This window comes from Bufo bufo, chromosome 4 (assembly GCF_905171765.1).
Source record: "Bufo bufo chromosome 4, aBufBuf1.1, whole genome shotgun sequence".
NCBI classification, from domain to species: Eukaryota; Metazoa; Chordata; class Amphibia; order Anura; family Bufonidae; genus Bufo; species Bufo bufo.
Genome location: NC_053392.1, coordinates 443,882,414 through 443,901,486, shown reverse-complemented (window position 1 = coordinate 443,901,486; position 19,073 = coordinate 443,882,414). Strand labels below are relative to the sequence as shown.

Sequence of the window (19,073 nt, the reverse complement as noted above, 5' to 3'; positions counted from 1 at the left end):
GCCCAAAAACTGAGAAAACTTGGACTCTCAGAATATGGAGACACTAAAACATGATTTTTTTTGGTTTCAAAGATGATATTATTGTGTAAAACTTACATAAATAAAAAAAAGTGTACATATTAGGTATCGCCACGTCCATCTCGACCTGCTCTATAAAAATATCACATAACCTACTCTCAGGTGAATACCGTAAAAAAATTAAAACGGTGTAAAAAAAGCCATTTTTTGTCACCTTACATCACAAAAAGTGTAATAGCAAGCGATCAAAAAGTCACACACACCCTAAAATAGTGGCAATCAAACAGTCATCTCATCCCGCAAAAATCATACCCTACCCAAGATAATTGCCCAAAAACTGAAAAAACGATGTCTCTCAGACTATGGAAACACTAAAACATGATTTTTTTGTTTAAAAAATGAAATCATTGCGTAAAACTTACATAAATAAATAAATAAAAAGTATACATATTAGGTATCGCCGTGTCCGTATCGACCGGCTCTATAAAAATATCACATGACCTAACCCCTCAGGTGAATACCGTAAAAAAATTAAAATAAAAACGGTGTAAAAAAAGCTATTTTTTGTCACCTTACATCACAAAAAGTGTAATAGCAAGCGATCAAAAAGTCACACGCACCCCAAAATAGTGCCAATCAAACCGTGATCTCATCCCACAAAAAATCATACCCTACCCAAGATAATCGCCCAAAAACTGAAAAAACTATGGCTCTCAGACTATGGAAACACTAAAACATGATTTTTTTTGTTTCAAAAGTGAAATCATTGTGTAAAACTTACATAAATAAAAACAAAGTATACATATTAGGTATCGTCGCGTCCGTGACAACCTGGTCTATAAAAATACCACATGATCTAACCTGTCAGATGAATGTTGTAAATAAAAAAAATAAAAACGGTGCCAAAATAGCTATTTCTTGTTACCTTGCCTCACAAAAAGTGTAATATAGAGCAACCAAAAATCATATGTACCCTAAAATAGTACCAACAAAACTGCCACCCTATCCCGTAGTTTCTAAAATGGGGTCACTTTTTTGGAGTTTCTACTCTAGGGGTGCATCAGGGGGGCTTCAAATGGGACATGGTGTCAAAAAACCAGTCCAGCAAAATCTGCCTTCCAAAAACCATATGGCATTCCTTTCCTTCTGCGCCCTGCCGTGTGCCCGTACAGCAGCGACCACATATGGGGTGTTTTTGTAAACTAAAGAATCAAAGCCATAAATAATGAGTTTTGTTTGGCTGTTAACCCTTGCTTTGTAACTGAAAAAAAGTATTAAAATGGAAAATCTGCCAAAAAAGTGAAATTTTGAAATTGTATCTCTATTTTCCATTAATTCTTGTGGCACACCTAAAGGGTTAACGGCGTTTGTAAAATTAGTTTTGAATACCTTGAGGGGTGTAGTTGGGTGGTTTCTATTATGTAAGCCTCTTAAAGTGACTTCAGACCTGAACTGGTCCTTGAAAAGTGGGTTTTTGAAAATTTCAGAAAAATTTCAAGATTTGCTTCTAAACTTCTAAGCCTTGTAACATCCCCAAAAAATAAAATATCATTCCCAAAATGATCCAAACATGAAGAAGACATATGGGAAATGTAAAGTAATAACAATTTTTGTAACCATTAATATGTATTATAGAAGTAGAGAAATTGAAACTTGGAAATTTGCAAATTTTTCCAAATTTTGTATTTTTTTATAAATAAAAATGAATTCTTTTTTTTACTCCATTTTACCACTGTCATGAAGTACAATATGTGACGAAAAAACAATCTCAGAATGGCCTGGATAAGTGAAAGCGTTTTAAAGTTATCACCACTTAAAGTGACACTGGTCAGATTTGCAAAACATTGCCTGGTCCTTAAAGGGATTCTGTCATCAGAAATGAGCCCTATAAGCTAAACATATGGCGATGTCCCTTGTAAAACACAGAATCCTAAAGTGAGTTTATCAAATGCCCCTGTGGCTCTATATTCCTAAAAAAGCGGTTTATATCACCTGTCAATCACTTCAAAATGTGTCCAAGGGGATGTCTCATGGTGAAAGGTGCCCGGCTGCAGCCATGTCGTTTAGGTGCCCAGCGCCGCCTTCTGAGCTGAAATCGCCGCCCTCCCTTTCATTCGATCCGCCTACCTCAGGTGACTAACCTTCCTTGTGCCCAGCCGTCCCCGCCTGTGAAGGAGCCCAGCACCGCCTATGTCTCCTCCTTTCCTCAACGATAGATAGCCGCGAGCTCGCGCAGTTCTTTCCCTGAGGCTGATGCCAGCACAGGGAAGGAACACTATACCGGCACTGCGCATCGCGAGATTGCGGCTATCTATCGTTGATGAAAGGAGGAGACATAGGCGGTGCTGGGCTCCTTCACAGGCGGGCACAAGGAAGGTTAATCACCTGAGGTAGGCGGATCGAATGAAAGGGAGGGCGGCGATTTCAGCTCAGAAGGCGGCGCTGGGCACCTAAACGACATGGCTGCAGCCGGGCACCTTTCACCATGAGACGTCCCCTTGGACACATTTTGAAGTGATTGACAGGTGATCTAAACCGCTTTTTTAGGAATATAGAGCCACAGGGGCATTTGATAAACTCACTTTAGGATTCTGTGTTTTACAAGGGACATCGCCATATGTTTAGCTTATAGGGCTCATTTCTGATGACAGAATCCCTTTAAGGTGAAAATGAACCCGGTCCATAAGGGGTTAAGCTGAAAACTGGCACGGACCTAAAGGGGTTAGCACCGCTCAAAACAGCCAGAATGCCATGCTTTACAACAACCGTATACTGCAATGGTAACAGTGAAGACATGCAGCCAGAGCTGGCCAGCACCTAGCTATGGGCAGGCGCAGACTGCTTCATGACAGCACACCCGGGCACCCGTAGCGGCTTCTCAGCCCCTGCCTCTAGCACACCACGGAGCAGGACCACAACCGCGCTTTATTTTCACCAGCCCCTCTCGCACCACGTGATGCCGCCTGTCACGTGCTCGTCGACGTCAGAAGGTCCTTGAAGATAAGAGGAACTAGCAGGACTCTAACGTAAGGCTTTGGCTGGAAATGTTCTGTGTTTATGGCAGCTTCTTGGGGAGCTCGCGCGGTTAGCAGTTATAGGGCGCGGGTTGCAGGGTGCTACGGAAGCAAAAGCCGCACCTGTGAGGGTGTGTGCGTTTTGTCGGGTCAGACGTTCTCAAAAACACGAAACACTTGAGTCATTGTCTGCCCGTATGTGGGTATGTGGGTTCACAATCACCACCTGGCACGTACCCCCTGTAATGTCACGTCCTCTGTATAGTAGGGGAGGGAGGGGGGTGCATTGGTATATAATAAAGCTACCCCCCCCCCCCCAAAAAAAAAAACAACACAAAACAATGGGTATCTATTGGGGAAGATCATGTTGGGATTCAATAAAACACCTAGCGCTGGTCAAGTGTGAAAACAGCAGCACTACAGAAAACGTTTAAAGGGTTTCTGTCACCCTGCAAAACTCATTATTTTTTTTTGGATAGTTAGATTCCTCATAGTGCGATATAGGAGAATATAATAGTCTTACTTACTTTCATGCGGCCGATTCTTTATAAAAAGAACTTTTATAATATGTAAATGAGGGCTCTACCAGCAAGTAGGGCGTCTACTTGCTGGTAGCTGCTGCAGAAATCCGCCCCCTCGCCGTGTTGATTGACAGGGCCAGCCGTGATCTCCTCCTCCGGCCGGCCCTGTCAGTAATTCAAAAATCGCGCGCCTCGCGTCATTCGGCGCAGGCGCTCTGAGATGAGGAGGCTTGTCTCCTCAGCACTCCCTCAGTGCGCCTGCGCCGATGACATCACCGAAAGAGAAGACGTCATCGGCGCAGGCGCACTGAGGGAGTGCTGAGGAGACGAGCCTCCTCATCTCAGAGCGCCTGCGCCGAATGACGCGAGGCGCGCGATTTTTGAATTACTGACAGGGCCGGCCGGAGGAGGAGATCACGGCTGGCCCTGTCAATCAACACGGCGAGGGGGCGGATTTCTGCAGCAGCTACCAGCAAGTAGACGCCCTACTTGCTGGTAGAGCCCTCATTTACATATTATAAAAGTTCGTTTTATAAAGAATCGGCCGCATGAAAGTAAGTAAGACTATTATATTCTCCTATATCGCACTATGAGGAATCTAACTATCCCAAAAAAAAAGAAAATGAGTTTTGCAGGGTGACAGAAACCCTTTAATATTTCACATAGAATTCAAGCAAATTCTGCAGCCTAAATCCAACACCAAAAACAACCTCCGCCCCCTAAAAGAATGCCCCAAAAAACCTTTGTGACAAAAGCCTGATGAGGGCATTGACGGCAGACACACATACATCTGCCACCTGCTGCCAGGGGGCTGCTGAGGAGAATAAATAGTGTAATGGGTACCATGCCATTCTGGGGTAAACCTCAGGAAGGAAGCTACTACAGCCAGGCTCATGGAAACTGCGGCAGAAGATGTTCCCCTCAATTTACCTTTACTATTTCTGATTATAATGTATGTTTGGTAAATCCCCCCATCCATCCCTCCTCTAAATACTGTATATTCTGTGAAGTTCACCTGCTAGACTATCGAGTGCAGTATTCATGAATTATAGACCTTGGTCACTATTTTTCAGCATTATTTGGAAACCAGGGATCGGTTGAAAACATGGAGCAGTTACATCTCTTTCCATTTATTAATTTTTTCAGCAGTTTCCATTCCTAGTTTTGGCTTACAAATGCAGGATGCTCACAAAAATACTACCATGTGAATGAGGCCTTAACTCGTTAAAAGGGGTTTTCAGGGATTTTAATATTGGGGGTCCATCTTGTCTGATCGGCAGGGGTTCTACACCCGGCTCCCCTGCCGATCAGCTGTTAGAGAGTGGCTCTGGTGTTGTGTGCTGGACTGAGCTGGTTAATGCAGTGCTGAGCAGACCCCCGCGATCTGATATTGATGACCTATCCTGAGGGTAGGCCTTCAGTATTAAGGACACAGACCGTTGTAGCATTTGGCTTCATGCACATGACCATGTGCACTCTGGGTCAGACCCATTGACTTTAAAGGGGTTATCCAAGACTAAAAAATGTACTGCATATGCCTGGGCCCCCACACTGAATATACTTACCTGGCTCCCTGTGCTGCTCCTGGTCCTCGCACGGCCACAGCTGCTTCTCCCTGTGCGGATGAAAACATCCGGTGTCGGGGGGAGAGCAGCTAAAGGCAGGTGGTGACTGGGACCAACCTTCCTAGCGTCACCTGTGATGCTAGGGAGGCTCATCCCCGTCCCCACCTGCCATTGGCTGCTCCACCCCGACACCAGATGTTTCCGCGCACGGGAAGAAGCCGCAGCGGCGCAGGGGGCCAGTACATTTTTTAGTCTTGGATAACCGCTTTAAAGAGTGAACCACAAGTTGCTGTGAAAGATGGGTAGTGTTGAGCGAATTTGTGTTTTAAGTTCGGAGTACAAGGTTCAGATTATCTAAGAATTCCGTTATGGATTCCGCTACCACTGAATCATGGTCCGTGGTAGCGGAATCCATAACAGAATTCTTAGATAACCCGAACCTTGTACGCCGAACTTAAAACACAAGTTCGCTCATCCCTAGACATGGGACATAGGAAGGGCTTCCGTGGGCCTCCAGGTCCATCCCTCCTCGCTTCAAAAGATAGGACATGTCCTATATTTTGCCGCATCTTACGGATTGCAGACCCACTCCACGACCAGTGCCTGTGTTTTGTGGACCTGCAGTTTGCAGTCTGCAACACAGGCACAGCAGCCCCATGGTCTTCTGCAGGAGGCCTTAAAGACATTTTCATTTTTGACAAATTTACTGTAATTCTGGAGTAGTAGGTTGTTTCTTTTGGGATGAGTTGAACACTTTTCAGTAGTACCATTTTAAGCTCTGTGTATTTAAAGGGGTTGTCCTGTTTCAGGAAGAAACTGAACAACAAATGTGATCCACCTGCAATAAAGAATAGATGACTACTTACCTGAAAGATCCTACGCTACCGCTCCGGTTCTCCTGGCTGCATCGGTGACATCATGTTGACAATCACTGGCCTCAGCAGTGCACCGAAGTGATCTCATATTGACAAGACATCACTGATGCATCTGGGTGAACTGTGTCGGGAAAGGCGGATCACGAGTGCTCTCTGGTTTCCACCTGCAACATGACAACCTCTTCAAGTACGGTACAGACCAAAAGTTTGGACACACCTTCTCATTCAAAGAGTTTTCTTTATTTTCATGACTATGAAGGCATCAAAACTATGAATTAACACATGTGGAATTATATACATAAGAAACAAGTGTGAAACAACTAAAAATATGTCATATTCTAGGTTCTTCAAAGTAGCCACCTTTTGCTTTGATTACTGCTTTGCACACTCTTGGCATTCTCTTGATGAGCTTCAAGAGGTAGTCACCTGAAATGCTCTTCCAACAGTCTTGAAGGAGTTACCAGAGATGCTTAGCACTTATTGGCCCTTTTGCCTTCACTCTGCGGTCCAGCTCACCCCAAACCATCTCGATTGGGTTCAGGTCCGGTGACTGTGGAGGCCAGGTCATCTGGCGCAGCACCCCATCACTCTCCTTCATGATCAAATAGCCCTTTCTTTCAAAGTTTTCCCAATTTTTCGGCTGACTTAAAGTAATGATGGCCACTCGTTTTTCTTTACTTAGCTGCTTTTTTCTTGCCATAATACAAATTCTAACAGTCTATTCAGTAGGACTATCAGCTGTGTATCCACCTGACTTCTCCTCAATGCAACTGATGGTCCCAACCCAATTTATAAGGCAAGAAATCCCACTTATTAAACCTGACAGGGCACACCTGTGAAGTGAAAACCATTTCAGGGGACTACCTCTTGAAGCTCATCAAGAGAATGCCAAGAGTGTGCAAAGCAGTAATCAAAGCAAAAGGTGGCTACTTTGAAGAACCTAGAATATGACATAGAAACATAGAATGTGTCGGCAGATAAGAACCATTTGGCCCATCTAGTCTGCCCAATATACTGAATACTATGAATAGCCCCTGGCCCCATCTTATATGAAGGATGGCCTTATGCCTATCCCATGCATGCTTAAACTCCTTCACTGTTTTTGCAGCTACCACTTCTGCAGGAAGGCTATTCCATGCATCCACTACTCTCTCAGTAAAGTAGTACTTCCTGATATTACTTTTAAACCTTTGCCCCTCTAATTTAAAACTATGTCCTCTTGTAGCATGACATATTTTCAGTTGTTTCACACTTGTTTGTTAGGTATATAATTCCACATGTGTTAATTCATAGTTTTGATGCCTTCAGTGTGAATCTACAATTTTCATAGTCATGAAAATAAAGAAAACTCTTTGAATGAGAAGGTGTGTCCAAACTTTTGGTCTGTACTGTATATACACTGCCCATCTAAAAAATATTTTGTTGGACCGCCTTTAGCTTTGATTACGGCACGCATTCGCTGTGGCATTGTTTCGATAAGCTTCTGCAATGTCACAAGATTTATTTCCATCCAGTGTTGCATAAATTTTTCACCAAGATCTTGCATTGATGATGTAGAAGAGTCTGACTGCTGCGCAAAGCCTTCTCCAGCACATCCCAAAGATTCTCAATGTGGTTAAGGTCTGGACTCTGTGGTGGCCAATCCATGTGTGAAAATGATGTCTCATGCTCCCTGAACCACTCTTTCACAATTTGAGCACGATGAATCCTGGCAATGTCATCTTGGAATATGCCCGTGCCATCAGTGAAGAAAAAATCCATTGATGGAATAACCTGGTCATTCAGTATGTTCCAGGTAGTCAGCTGACTCATTCTTGGAGCACATACTGTTGCTGAACCTACTGACCAACTGAAGCAACCCCAGATCATAGCACTGCCCCCACAGTGTACAGTAGGCACTAGGCATGATGGGTGCATCACTTCATCTGCCTCTCTTACCCTCTGGAACAGGGTAAATCTGGACTCATCAGACCACATGACCTTCTTCCATTGCTCCAGAGTCCAATCTTTATGCTCCCTAGCAAATTGGAGCCTTTTTTTCTGGTTTGCCTCACTGATTAGTGGTTTTCTTACGGCTACATGGCTGTTCAGTCCCAATCCCTTAAGTTCCTTTTGCATTGTGCATGTGGAAATGCTCTTACTGTCACTATTAAACATAGCCCTGAGTTGTACTGTTGTTTTTCTTCGATTTGATTTCACCAAACGTTTAAGTGATTGGCGATCACGATCATTCAGGATTTTTTCCCCGCCACATTTCTTTCTTGAATACGATGGGTCCCCACTATCCTTCCAGTTTTTAATAATGTGTTGGACAGTTCTTAACCCAATTTTAGTAGTTTCTGCAACCTCCTTAGATGTTTTCTCTGCTTGATACATGCCAATGATTTGACCCTTCTCAAACAGACTAACATCTTTTCCACGACCACGAGATGTGTCTTTCGACATGGTTTTTAAAGAAATAAGAAGCAACTCATTGCACCAGTTGGGGTTAAATAACATGTTGCCCGCTGAAAGATAATCACCCATGCAATAATTATCCAATAGGAGGCTCATAACTATTTGCTTAGGGTACTTTCACACTAGCGTCGGGGCTCCGCTTGTGAGCTCCGTTTGAAGAGTCTCACAATCGGCTCCGAACGCATCCGTCCAGCTACTAATGCATTCTGAGTGGATGCGGATCCGCTCAGAATGCCTCCGCTCCGCTCAGCAAGCGGACACCTGAACGCTGCTTGCAGCGTTCGGGTGTCCGCCTGGCCGTGCGTAGGCAAACGGATCCGTCCAGACTTATAATGTAAGTCAATGGGGACGGGTCCGTTTGAATTTGACACTATATGGCTCAATTTTTAAACGGATCCGTCCCCCATTGACTTTCAATGTGAAGTCTGGACGGATCCGTCTGAAGCTACTTTCACACTTAGAATTTTTTCTACAATATAATGCAGACGGATCCATTCTGAACGGATCCAAAGTCTGCATTATATGAGCGGATCCGTCTGGGCAGACCCCAGACGGATCCGCGCTGAATGCAAGTGTGAAAGTAGCCTAAGTTAAATCCAGGTGGCGACTTTTTTTTGGGGACAGGCAGTGTATATAGAGCGAGAGAGAGCAGGAGGATAAAAAAATAAAGATCAATTAAGTTATAAAAAAAAAAAGGTACATATTTGGCATCATACTCTCCTTGTACAATATAATGAACCCCTTTAAACTGCTGGAATTTTTTTGCATTATATATATATATATATATATATATATATATATATATATATATATATAGGGCTGCACGATATGGGAATTTTGTGCGATTGCGATTAGGGCCCTAAAAATTGCGATAACGATATGCGATGCGATATTTTAAGGGAATTGTGCTAGAGGTCTATTTGCTTGGATTTTCCCATATGAGTATGACATAGTTATGTGGGGGATCTGTGGATGGCGCTGTTATGTGGGGGATCTGTGGATGGCGCTGTTATGTGGGGGATCTGTGTATGGCGCTGTTATGTGGGAGATCTGTGGATGGCGCTGTTATGTGGGGATCTGTGGATGACGCTGTTATGTGGGGATCTGTGGATGACGCTGTTATGTGGGGGATCTGTGGATGACGCTGTTATGTGGGGGATCTGTGGAGGACGCTGTTATGTGGGGGATCTGTGGAGGACGCTGTTATGGGGGATCTGTGGAGGACACTGTTATGGGGGATCTGTGGAGGACACTGTTATGGGGGATCTGTGGAGGACACTGTTATGGGGGATCTGTGGAGGACACTGTTATGGGGGATCTGCGGAGGACACTTATGGGGGACCTGTGGATGGCACTGTTATAGGGGATGTGTGCTATGACACATGGGGCCATGAGGGGGGCCAGCATAAGACACACATATAGCATCTTATGTGGTCCCCCTCATGGCCCTATGTGTCCCCTCATGTGTCCTAAACTGCGCACATAACTCTCCTATTCATAAAATGGCCAGCCTCTGTACTTTCACTATGAAATGAATGCGCTGCAGAGAGCGGCACCGAGCGAGCCGGCCGGCGCGTGACTGACGTCACTGTCACGCTCCTCCCACTTAATTCAGGAAGCAGGAGCGTGACTAAGTGACGTCAGTCACGCGCCGGCCGCCTCGCTCGCTCCCGCTCGCTGCAGTGCATTCATCGTGAAAGTAAGTACAGAGGCTGGCCATTTTATAAATAGGACAGAGGACATTTTATCAATAGGGGCCCCTTCATTTATAATCGCGGCATTTTCGGGTCGGCCGAATAGCCATATCGCATTTGCCGATTATCGCGATTCGATTATTTTTGCGATATATCGTGCAGCCCTAATATATATACAGTACAGACCAAAAGTTTGGACACACCTTCTCATTCAAAGAGTTTTCTTTATTTTCATGACTATGAAGGCATCAAAACTATGAATTAACACATGTGGAATTATATACATAACAAACAAGTGTGAAACAACTGAAAATATGTCATATTCTAGGTTCTTAAAAGTAGCCACCTTTTGCTTTGATTACTGCTTTGCACACTCTTGGCATTCTCTTGATGAGCTTCAAGAGGTAGTCCCCTGAAATGGTCTTCCAACAGTCTTGAAGGAGTTCCCAGAGATGCTTAGCACTTGTTGTCCCTTTTGCCTTCACTCTGCGGTCCAGCTCACCCCAAACCATCTCGATTGGGTTCAGGTCCGGTGACTGTGGAGGCCAGGTCATCTGGCGCAGCACCCCATCACTCTCCTTCATGGTCAAATAGCCCTTACATTCAAAGTTTTCCCAATTTTTCAGCTGACTGACTGACCTTCATTTCTTAAAGTAATGATGGCCACTCGTTTTTCTTTACTTAGCTGCTTTTTTCTTGCCATAATACAAATTCTAACAGTCTATTCAGTGGGACTATCAGCTGTGTATCCACCTGACTTCTCCTCAACGCCACTGATGGTCCCAACCCCATTTATAAGGCAAGAAATCCCACTTATTAAACCTGACACGGCACACCTGTGAAGTGAAAACCATTTCAGGGGACTACCTCTTGAAGCTCATCAAGAGAATGCCAAGAGTGTGCAAAGCAGTAATCAAAGCAAAAGGTGGCTACTTTGAAGAACCTAGAATATGACATATTTTCTGTTGTTTCACACTTGTTTGTTATGTATATAATTCCACATGTGTTAATTCATAGTTTTGATGTCTTCAGTGTGAATCTGCAATTTTCAGAGTCATGAAAATAAAGAAAATTCTTTGAATGAGAAGGTGTGTCCAAACTTTTGGTCTGTACTGTATATATATATATATATATATATATATATATATATATATACACACACACAGTACAGACTAAAGTTTGGACACACCTTCTCATTCAAAGAGTTTTCTTTATTTTCATGACTATGGAAATTGTAGATTCACACTGAAGGCATCAAAACTATGAATTAACACATGTGGAATTATATACATAACAAACAAGTGTGAAACAACTGAAAATATGTCATATTCTAGGTTCTTCAAAGTAGCCACCTTTTGCTTTGATTACTGCTTTGCACACTCTTGGCATTCTCTTGATGAGCTTCAAGAGGTAGTCCCCTGAAATAGTTTTCACTTCACAGGTGTGCCCTGTCAGGTTTAATAAGTGGGATTTCTTGCCTTATAAATGGGGTTGGGACCATCAGTGGCGTTGAGGAGAAGTCAGGTGGATACACAGCTGATAGTCCCACTGAATAGACTGTTAGAATTTGTATTATGGCAAGAAAAAAGCAGCTAAGTAAAGAAAAACGAGTGGCCATCATTACTTTAAGAAATGAAGGTCAGTCAGTCAGCTGAAAAATTGGGAAAACTTTGAATGTAAGGGCTATTTGACCATGAAGGAGAGTGATGGGGTGCTGCGCCAGATGACCTGGCCTCCACAGTCACCGGACCTGAACCCAATCGAGATGGTTTGGGGTGAGCTGGACCGCAGAGTGAAGGCAAAAGGGCCAACAAGTGCTAAGCATCTCTGGGAACTCCTTCAAGACTGTTGGAAGACCATTTCAGGGGATTACCTCTTGAAGCTCATCAAGAGAATGCCAAGAGTGTGCAAAGCAGTAATCAAAGCAAAAGGTGACTACTTTGAAGAACCTAGAATATGACATATTTTCAGTTGTTTCACACTTGTTTGTTATGTATATAATTCCACATGTGTTAATTCATAGTTTTGATGCCTTCATAGTCATGAAAATAAAGAAAACTCTTTGAATGAGAAGGTGTGTCCAAACTTTTGGTCTGTACTGTATATATGTGTATATATATATATATATATATATATATATATATATATATATATATATATATATATTTTACAGGTGCATCTTAATAAATTAGAATATCATGGAAAGGTTAATTTATTTCAGTAATTCAATTCAAAAAGTGATACTCACATATTATATAGATTCATTTGAATCTATATTTGAAGTGTTTATTTTTTTTAATGTTGATGATTATGGCTTGCAACTAATGAAAACCCAAAAGTCAGTATCTCAGAAAATTTGAATATTATGTAAAATCTATTAAAAAGGAGACCCTACATAAGACAATCGCTCAAAAAATAAAAAAAATATATTGTTCTCAGAAAATGGCAACACGAAAACAAGATCTTATTCTTTAAAAAAATGCTTTTTACCATGTGAGATTTAACAAAAATTAAAATAATAGACATATTAGGTATCGCCGTGTCCGTAACAACCTGCTCTATAAAAATATCACATGATATGCCCACTCGCCTTACAAAATGCGTAATATTGAGTGATCAAAAAGTCATATGTACCCCAAAATTGTACCAATCCCGCAAAAAATTAGCCCCCACATATCGCAATCATTTAAAAAATACACCAGTGGCGTCCGTAAACCAATTCATCAAAATTTGTGCTGCAAAAGCAATATGGTGCTCTTGTTTATTTTGCTGTTAACCCTTGCTGTGTTGCAAGAAAAAATTGATTAAGGCTAAGTTCACACGAACGTGTGTGACCCGTGGCCGTATTGCGGCCCGCAAATCGCGGGCCGCAATACACGGCCACAGTTCCGTGTGAATTCCGCATCACGGATGTGGACCCATTCACTTCAATGGGTCCGCTAATCCGGAATTGCGGAACGGCCGCACGGGACGGGACCCCTCGGAAGCACTACGGAGTGCCTCCTGGGGTTACGTCCCGTTGTTCCGTTCCGCTAAAAGATAGAACAAGTCCTATCTTTTCGCGGAACGGCCGGATCGCGGACCCATTAAAGTGAATGGGTCCGCAATCCGATGCGGCTGACCTACGGCCGGCGAACAAGCATTGCGGCCCGCTATTTGCGGGCCGCTTCACAGGCACGGGTCACACACGTTTGTGTGAACCCGGCCTAACATGAAACATCTGCAAAAAAAAAAAAATTTACCTCTATTAATTTGAGGGGTGTAGTCTCTAAAATGGGGTAATTTATGGGTGGTTTCCATTTTAAAAGCCCCTCAAAATCACTTTATAACTGAACTGGTGCTTAAAAAAAATTGGAAAAATTTTGTTGAAGATTTGAAAAATTGTTTCTAAAATTCTAAGCCTTCTAACATCCTAAAAAATAAAATGACATTTACAAAATAATGCCAACATAAAGCAGACATATGGGGAATGTTGATTGATAACAATTTTATGAGGCGTTACTATCTGTCTTAAAAGTAGAGAAATTGAAACTTAGACAATTGTGAAATACATTGATTCAAATTTATCACTGTCATAAAGTAGAATGTGCCACGAGAAAACAATCTCTTGGATAAGTAAAAGCGTTCCAAAGTTATTACCACATAAAGTGACACGTCAAATTTGCAGAACTTCTTTGGAAAATGAAAGGTGGAAAATGATTGGTTGCTATGGGCAACTAAGCCAGTTTTCCTTTACACCAGTTATGGTAAATCTCCCTATACGAGTGAAATCTCCCTACAACATTGAACTTTTTCACAATACTCAAATTTTCTGAGATACTGACTTGTGGGTTTTCATTAGCTGTAAGTCATAATCATCAACATTAAAAGAAATAAACACTTGAAAAAGATTACTCTGTGAAATCTATATATGAGGTTCACTTTCTGAATTACTGAAATTAATTAACTTTTCAATGATATTCTAAGGGTACTTTCACACTTGCGACAGAGGATTCCGGCAGGCAGTTCCGTCGCAGGATCCGGCAATCCTGAAGCAAAAGGATGGCATTTGTCAGACGGATCCGGATGCGGTTCTGTCTGACAAATGCATTGAAATACCGGATCCGTCTCTCCGTTATCTGGAAAAACTGATCTGGTATTTATATTTTTGCATTTTTAAAGGTCCATTTTGCTGTATACTTGCAGTGACCCTTTCATTTCATGATGTACTGTGCACGTCATTCGTCACTAAGGGGTTAAGTGAAGGACTCGGGGATTCGTTGCTATGCGGGCGGTCAGGCGCTATGCCTGCGAGTTCTTGAACTTTAAATCAGCGCATCTTTATTACCTTACAATGAAGCTCCAGTAACAGGCAGAGCGGGCGGCAGCGTAACATCACTTCATTCATAAAGTGGGCAGAGCAGGCGCGTCACGTGAGTGAGTGACGTTACGCCCTCTTTGCCTGTTACCGGAGCTTCATTGTAAGGTAATAAAGATGTGCTGATTTAAAGTTCAAGTAAAAGTTACTGCCAGAATAGTCTACTGCTGTGAGCGGCGGGGCCGGGGCTGTTATGGGGAGGGGGATCTGTGCACTGCTATGTGGAGGGGGATCTGTGGATGGCATTGTTATGGGAGGGGGATCTGTGGATGGCACTATTATGGGGAGGGGGATCTGTGGATGGCATTGTTATGGGGAGGGGGATCTGTGGATGGCACTGTTATGGGGAGGGGGATCTGTGGATGGCACTGTTATGGGAGGGGGATATGTGGATGGTACTGTTATGGGGAGGGGGATCTGTGGATGGCACTGTTGTGGGGAGGGGGATCTGTGCACTGTTATGGGGAGGGTAATCTGTGGATGGCACTGTTATGGGGAGGGGGATCTGCACTGTTATGGTGAGGGTAATCTGTGGATGGCACTGTTATGGGGAGGGGGATCTGTGGATGGCACTGTTATGGGGAGGGGGATCTGTGGATGGCACTGTTATGGGGAGGGTAATCTGTGGATGGCACTGTTATGGGGAGGGGGATCTGTGGATGGCACTGTTATGGGGAGGGGGATCTGTGGATGGCACTGTTATGGGGAGGGGGATTTGTGGATGGCACTGTTATGGGGAGGGGGGTCTGTGGAGGAAACTGTTATGGGGGAGATCTGTGGATGGCACATATAGCATAAGATGGGCTTATATGAGGAGAAACAGGGTACTCAGAGTATGAAGAAACACCAGGTACAATGTATACACAATTACAATGCAAAAACCTACAGAGACCATCTTACAATTCACAGGATTCGAGAAGGTCGGTCCATGAGATACACCCATGAATATATGTAATCAGAGTGTCAGGGGATGGCAGTGTGTACACCATTTAAGCCAAGGAGTCCAAATAGTGTTCCCAGCTAGAAATAGAAATAGAGTTTTGCTGATCTGCTCTTGAATGGTCAGAGGATCTGGGTTAACAGGGTTTTCCAGAATTATCATACTTTTAACAGATCTACTCATGTAGTTACAAACCTGCTGTATGTAGCACTTCCTATTCTGTATCCAACCAAACCCATGATGCACTTCTCCTTTCTCCACTGCTCTAGCATAGCTCCTATCAATGCGCAGCTAATTTATAGCTCCTCCCACCCAGCTATTTACATGGACACTCCCCAATCACTGCCTCTGCTGCTGCTATGACACGCCCATGAACATATCACAGGAAATAAGTGAGACCTGCATGGACATGGTCATATGACCACAGCCCCGAGCAGAAGGTAAGAACTATAAAGGTAAAGGAAATCCATAAAAAATTGCAGCCCCCTTTGTAAATGATAATTGAGAGGATGTGATGTAGGACCAAGTGACGTGGTCAGTGTCACACACTGCCTGCCTGTATCTGCCCTTAAACGTAACAGATATTTCTAAATATTAACTATTTTATATTTCCTTCATAGATTTATGTTCCCAAGTGTTTGGCAGCAATGGGCATCAAGGGACTGCAGAGCTTTGTACAGAATTCCTGTCTCAATGTTTGTAGCATGGTCAGCTTAAGGACTATGGCCACACGGCACAAATCTTCTTATCCCGATTGTGTTCCCACCATTGTTGTCGATGCAATGGGCTGCCTGCGCTCCTGGTACACACCCAATGCCTGGATTCACGGAGGGCAGTGGAAGGAATACCTCATCAGCCTGCAGGACTTCATTGCAGCTTTTCAGAACGCTGGAATTCGATTAGTGTTTGTTTTTGATGGTGTTATTGAACAAAAAAAACGAGCAGAATGGGCCAGGCGGCGAATGCGCGACAGCGTTGAAGTGACCAAAATTTTTAATCTTCTTAAGTCCAGTAGGCAGCAGCCTGGTCGCAATATGTTCTTTATCCCATCAGGAATCGCCACCTTTACACGATTTGCCTTAAAGTCTCTTGGTCAGGAAATAATTTGCTCACAAGTTGAAGGCGATTATGAGATTGCAGCTTATGCTCTCAAACACAACTGCCTTGGAATTTTAGGGGAGGATAGTGACTATCTCATCTTCAACACAGTCCCATATTTTTCCATTAATAACCTACACTTGGACAGGCTTGTCACTCTCATGTATTCCAGGGAAAGCTTCTGTGAAGAATTGGGCCTTCGTCTAGCTGACCTGCCACTTCTTGCCTGTCTTCTTGGTAATGACAACGTTCCAGAAAATATGGTGGAACAGTTTCACAGGAAATGTGTTGACACCTATCGTTCACTAAGCAATGAACGCAACAAGAAGGCCAAGGTCATTAGGGCTGTGGCTACTTTTATTTCTAAGATACAATTTCTGCCATACGGTCTCAAAGAGGTCGAGAAGATGCTCCCTCCACATTTTGATATGACTTTATTGGAGAAAGGCGTGCAGTCATATGTTCTACCTCAACAAAGTTCTCCTTGGGTATCCACAACTTCACAGCCCTATCACAACTGCAGTGATGAGTCAAGAACAAGCATATGTCAGGATCAGGAGATTGTACAGGTAATTCATGCACTATATTTTGCACCTGCAATATAATAAAATCACCAGAACCGCAAGGCCACATGCACATGGTACATATTATGCATGGATTTTCCACGTGGCTTTTTGTGCGCGAACATCTGCAAGGTGATATGGTCCCAGTTAAATAGATGACATTTTCAAAATCTCATCTACACGGTGGGAAAATGCTTCACATGTATATTGACCTATGGTGGGGATTTTTAAATCCACTACATCTCAATTCTTTTATGTGGATTTACAGTGCAGATTTTATCCTTGGAGTTTAAAGGGCGATATTGGGGCAAATCCACATCAAGATCTGTGAAAAAAATCTGCATGTAACATAAGCGGGTTTTGGTACAGATTTGGCACAGAAATTCAGCGAAGTCCACACACAAATCTCAGTGGAATATCTGCATAAAGTAGATTGCCCTGTGCACGTATCCTTACCTATCTCTGTAGTGAACAGTTTGTTCGAAATGCGCCAGATCCAGTCTCAGTTTGTACATGTGCCTTCCGATTACTAGAATGCTTTTAAAAGTGTCTAGAACAGAAATGGCTATTTTATATACACCTAAAATCCTCTAAGTGGGGTGTACACGGTTGTATATTGTTTTAACACATTTAGGAGTGTTTTTCAAATGTCGGGCAACCCCTTTAAAAACCCCAATTTAGCACATTGCCATAGGTTTTACTACAGAGGCCCCCAGGATCAGCTTTTATTGCAAGGGAAAGCTTCTTCTGGCCAATCATAGTACTACACGAATTTCTTTCCATGTGATAAATGCTGTTTACATTGGATCTCTATATGCCGTAACAGAGTACATGTAAGGAGGTTGTCACAGTGAGACACCCCTTTTAATGATGTCTGACTTGTTTATTTGTTGGGCAGATTATTGGGGACGAACGTTAGAGTCAAAGCTTGTTCCCGACAGTCTTCCTGTCTAAAGATGTCAGGAACCCTTCCTGCTCCTCGCCCCGTGTGAACCCACCGTCATTTTCTAGGGTTTCTGAAAGATGAGAGTTGGAATTTGTTGGGTTGCTGTGAGCTTTACTCCACTTTTGATAAATTTCCCCCATTGTTTAAAGGAGCACCATGGGAAAAAATGTATCTTTTGGTCTAGCTGTAATGTACATCAGGAAAATAGTAGTACCGTTAAAGGGGTTATCCGAGCCTGGAAATGCCCCTTCTATACCCTGGCCCCTTACACTGATTCTACTTACCTGGCTCATAGCGCCGCTCCTGGCTCCCCACACCGCCGCTGCTGCTTCTTCACATGCGCGGATGAAAGCGGGGGAGGGGGGGAGGGGGAATCAGCCAATGGCAGGCAGTGACAGGGATGAGCCTCCCTATCATCACGGGTAATGCTAGGGAGGCTCGTCCCCGTCACCGCCTGCCATTGGCTGCCCACCCCCAACACCAGATGTTTTCATCCGCGCACGGGGAGAAGCAGCGGGGAGCCAGGTAAGGGGCTCGGGGAGGGGGGGGAGGCTCGGGTGAGGGGCTCGGGGAGGGGGGGGAGGCATTTCCTGGCTCGGATAGCCCCTTTATTGTTTTACTGGTGGCTTTATGTCCTATTTGTCAGCCTCCATTCCGCCCTGTGATCCACACTCTGGCTCTGAGTACATGGCATCTTCAATGTGTATTGAAAGTCAGTCTGTCTATGCTTTCGAGACTCATTTACCCAGAATTACCAATGTTTCAGCGTCACAAATGTCTAAAAAGTGGCGCAGTTTGGTGCATCTAGGGTTTCTACATTTTCTTCCGACTTTCTCGACAGGGGGAAGGAATATAGCTTTGTTGGAAAGGAGGCGGACCCTAAGATGTACAATGTTTGTACAGATTGCACCACAATTCTGGTTTGATAATTTATTTCGAAGTAAGCCAACCAATAGTTGGTATAGAATCAGAGAAAAGTGTCTGTCCCTGCACCAGATTTATCATCCAGCCTGAGCCCCTGTGAT

The 19,073-nt window shown here is 43.6% G+C and overlaps 1 protein-coding gene across 2 annotated transcripts in view; it reads left to right on the top strand.

The window, feature by feature from the left end:
• Positions 1-2,993: 2,993 nt before the first annotated feature.
• The window catches only part of FAM120B (family with sequence similarity 120B), a 143,016-nt gene continuing 126,936 nt past the window's right edge, over positions 2,994-19,073 (top strand). For both annotated transcript variants that reach the window (XM_040429397.1, XM_040429398.1), the window contains exons 1-2: positions 2,994-3,044; positions 16,062-17,108. In XM_040429397.1, the coding sequence (XP_040285331.1) occupies positions 16,089-17,108 (1,020 nt within the window). In that variant the 5' untranslated portion in view covers positions 2,994-3,044; positions 16,062-16,088. The remainder of the gene's footprint in view (positions 3,045-16,061; positions 17,109-19,073) is intronic.